Consider the following 2,296-nt stretch of genomic DNA (forward strand, 5'->3'; position numbering starts at 1 on the left):
CAGTCACTCACTCACTCATTCACTCACCCAGCTCACACCCACCCACCCACTCACTTACTCACTCACTCCGTCGAGCTCGCTCGGAATTTTCCTCTACTTGATTTAATAGGGGAATAGCAATACAAACGAATAGCAACACAAACGCGAATATTATCATTTTAGAAGTAACATTTGCAAAGCAGATGCATAATGTTTACCTTCGGACATGGTCTGCTCTGTTAATTCTTACTCAAACACATGCACATACATGAACATGTACTACTAGTATATGGTGACAGGAGCAGAGCAGACCATGAAATTGCAACATTATGTAACCCAACACCAGTCACCATGATGACAGTCATCAAGAAATCATGTCATTGGTCAGGTCAGAGGTCAGTGTTTGGAGAAGAAGGAAAGGAAGAAACAGAGCAAAAACAATATGTTTTCCATCGGTAAACATAATGACATTTACCCAGTAAGTCGCTTTGAGGCACCCAGTCCATGGTCCTGGTGTTGGTCCCCAGACTTGGCGGAGGTGTCCCGGCGTATCGCCATACGACCTTCTGCGGCAGGCGGGCAAAAGCAGCGGCCAGCATGTCGGCTAACTCTGCGGGCATAGCCGCTATCATGGAGCCGAACGTCACTATCACCACCCCGGCATCTCCTGAGCTCTGCATGAACTTTTCCAGATCCTGTGTGTTCAGGAGAATGTGAGAATTAGAGCCATTCTGGATGGGTACCTTAAGTGTAGTTCGATAAAGTTATGATATAATTTTAACTAGAAACCAACTATACTATCAAATATCATTTTTGCGATCAATAATGTAACTAAATCTGAAAAGCAAATGCATTATGTTTACCACGTGGTTAACAGACTACTGCTTTGTTTATTCTAACTCAAAAACATTCATATATAAGGTGACCATGCAGGCTCTCTTGATCTAGTTCTACATGGCACTTGCAACAAAATGTAACCCAGCACCAGTTACCATGGTGACAGATGTCTGGTCCTGGTCATTGACCTTATTTGTTTAGAACGGAAGAAGAAAAAGAAGAAACTGAGCAAATACAATGTTTTCCTTCGGTAAACATAACAACGTTTTACAGCTATTTCTAGTTCAATTCAATTATGAAGCAGAGAAGTAACATTTGCAAAGCAAATGCATAATGTTTACCTTCGGACATGGTCTGCCCTGTTAATTCTTACTCAAACACATTCACATACATGTACTATTAGTATATGGTCACAGGAACAGAGCAGACCATGAAATTGCAACAATATGTAACCCAACACCAGTCACCATGGTGACAGACGTCAACAAATCATGTCATTGGTCAGGTCAGAGGTCACTGTTTGGAGGAGAAGAAGAAGAAGAGGAAGAAACAGAGCAAAAACAATATGTTTTCCGTCGGTAAACATAACTAACCTCACTGAGCGGCTTGACTTCATCAGCCATGTGACCCGCTATGCTGACCATATTTGGCATGGTGGGTCTGGGGAAGTCAAACATGACGCCTGTTTGGTAGAGCCACACGTCCGTTCTTGCTAATGCAGCAAATATGGTGAAGTTGCCACCAATGGTCCTGTTTGTGCGACAGCAATAAAAAACAAAAATGCATAATGGTTACCTTCACATATGGTCTGCTCTGTTAACTCAAACACATTCATATATATGGTGACAGGAGTAAAAATCCCTCCTGCTATAAAATTGCAACATGATGTAACCCAACACCAGTTACAATGGCAACAGACAGTCATTGCACCTGTTTGAACACGCAGACGCGCAAAGCGTAAGACTAGGTGTCTGAGCGCTAGGGTTAGGGTTACGGGTACCGCCACAGAAAATAATCGATTTCTCAGTTGTTTCTTCTGATAATAAACAGCAAACAAGTCTATCGTGTCAATGTCATACTTTCTGGATAAAATATACTGTCATCTACAGCTCACTTTAAAACATTGCACCTGTTTGAACACGCAGACGCGCAAAGCTTAAGGCTAGGTGTCTGAGCGTTAGGGTTAAGGTTTCTGCCACAGAAAAAAAACAATTTCTCTGTTTCATCTGATAATAAACAGTAAACAAAGTCTATCGTGTGAATGTCATACCTTCTAGATAAAATATACCGTCTACAGCTCACTTTAAAACATTGCACTTGTTTAAACACACAGACGCGAAAAGCGTAAGACTAGGTGTCTGAGCGTTAGGGTTAGGGTTAGGGTTACCGCCACAGAAAATAACCCATTTCATCTGATAATAAACAGTAAACAAAGTCTATCGTGTGAATGTCATACTTTCTGGATAAAATATACTGTCTA

General features: G+C 41.5%; 1 protein-coding gene across 1 annotated transcript in view; it reads right to left on the reverse strand.

Moving 5' to 3' along the window:
• The window catches only part of LOC109479598 (UDP-glucuronosyltransferase 2C1-like), a gene marked incomplete at its 5' end in the record, with an annotated part of 3,699 nt that extends 2,095 nt beyond the window's left edge, over window positions 1–1,604 (reverse strand). The window contains 2 exons of the mRNA XM_019781589.1: window positions 455–674; window positions 1,410–1,604. Of these exons, the coding sequence (XP_019637148.1) occupies window positions 455–674; window positions 1,410–1,604 (415 nt within the window). The remainder of the gene's footprint in view (window positions 1–454; window positions 675–1,409) is intronic.
• Window positions 1,605–2,296: the final 692 nt, after the last annotated feature.

This window comes from Branchiostoma belcheri, unplaced genomic scaffold (assembly GCF_001625305.1).
Source record: "Branchiostoma belcheri isolate BF01 breed outbred unplaced genomic scaffold, Haploidv18h27 scaffold496, whole genome shotgun sequence".
NCBI classification, from domain to species: Eukaryota; Metazoa; Chordata; class Leptocardii; order Amphioxiformes; family Branchiostomatidae; genus Branchiostoma; species Branchiostoma belcheri.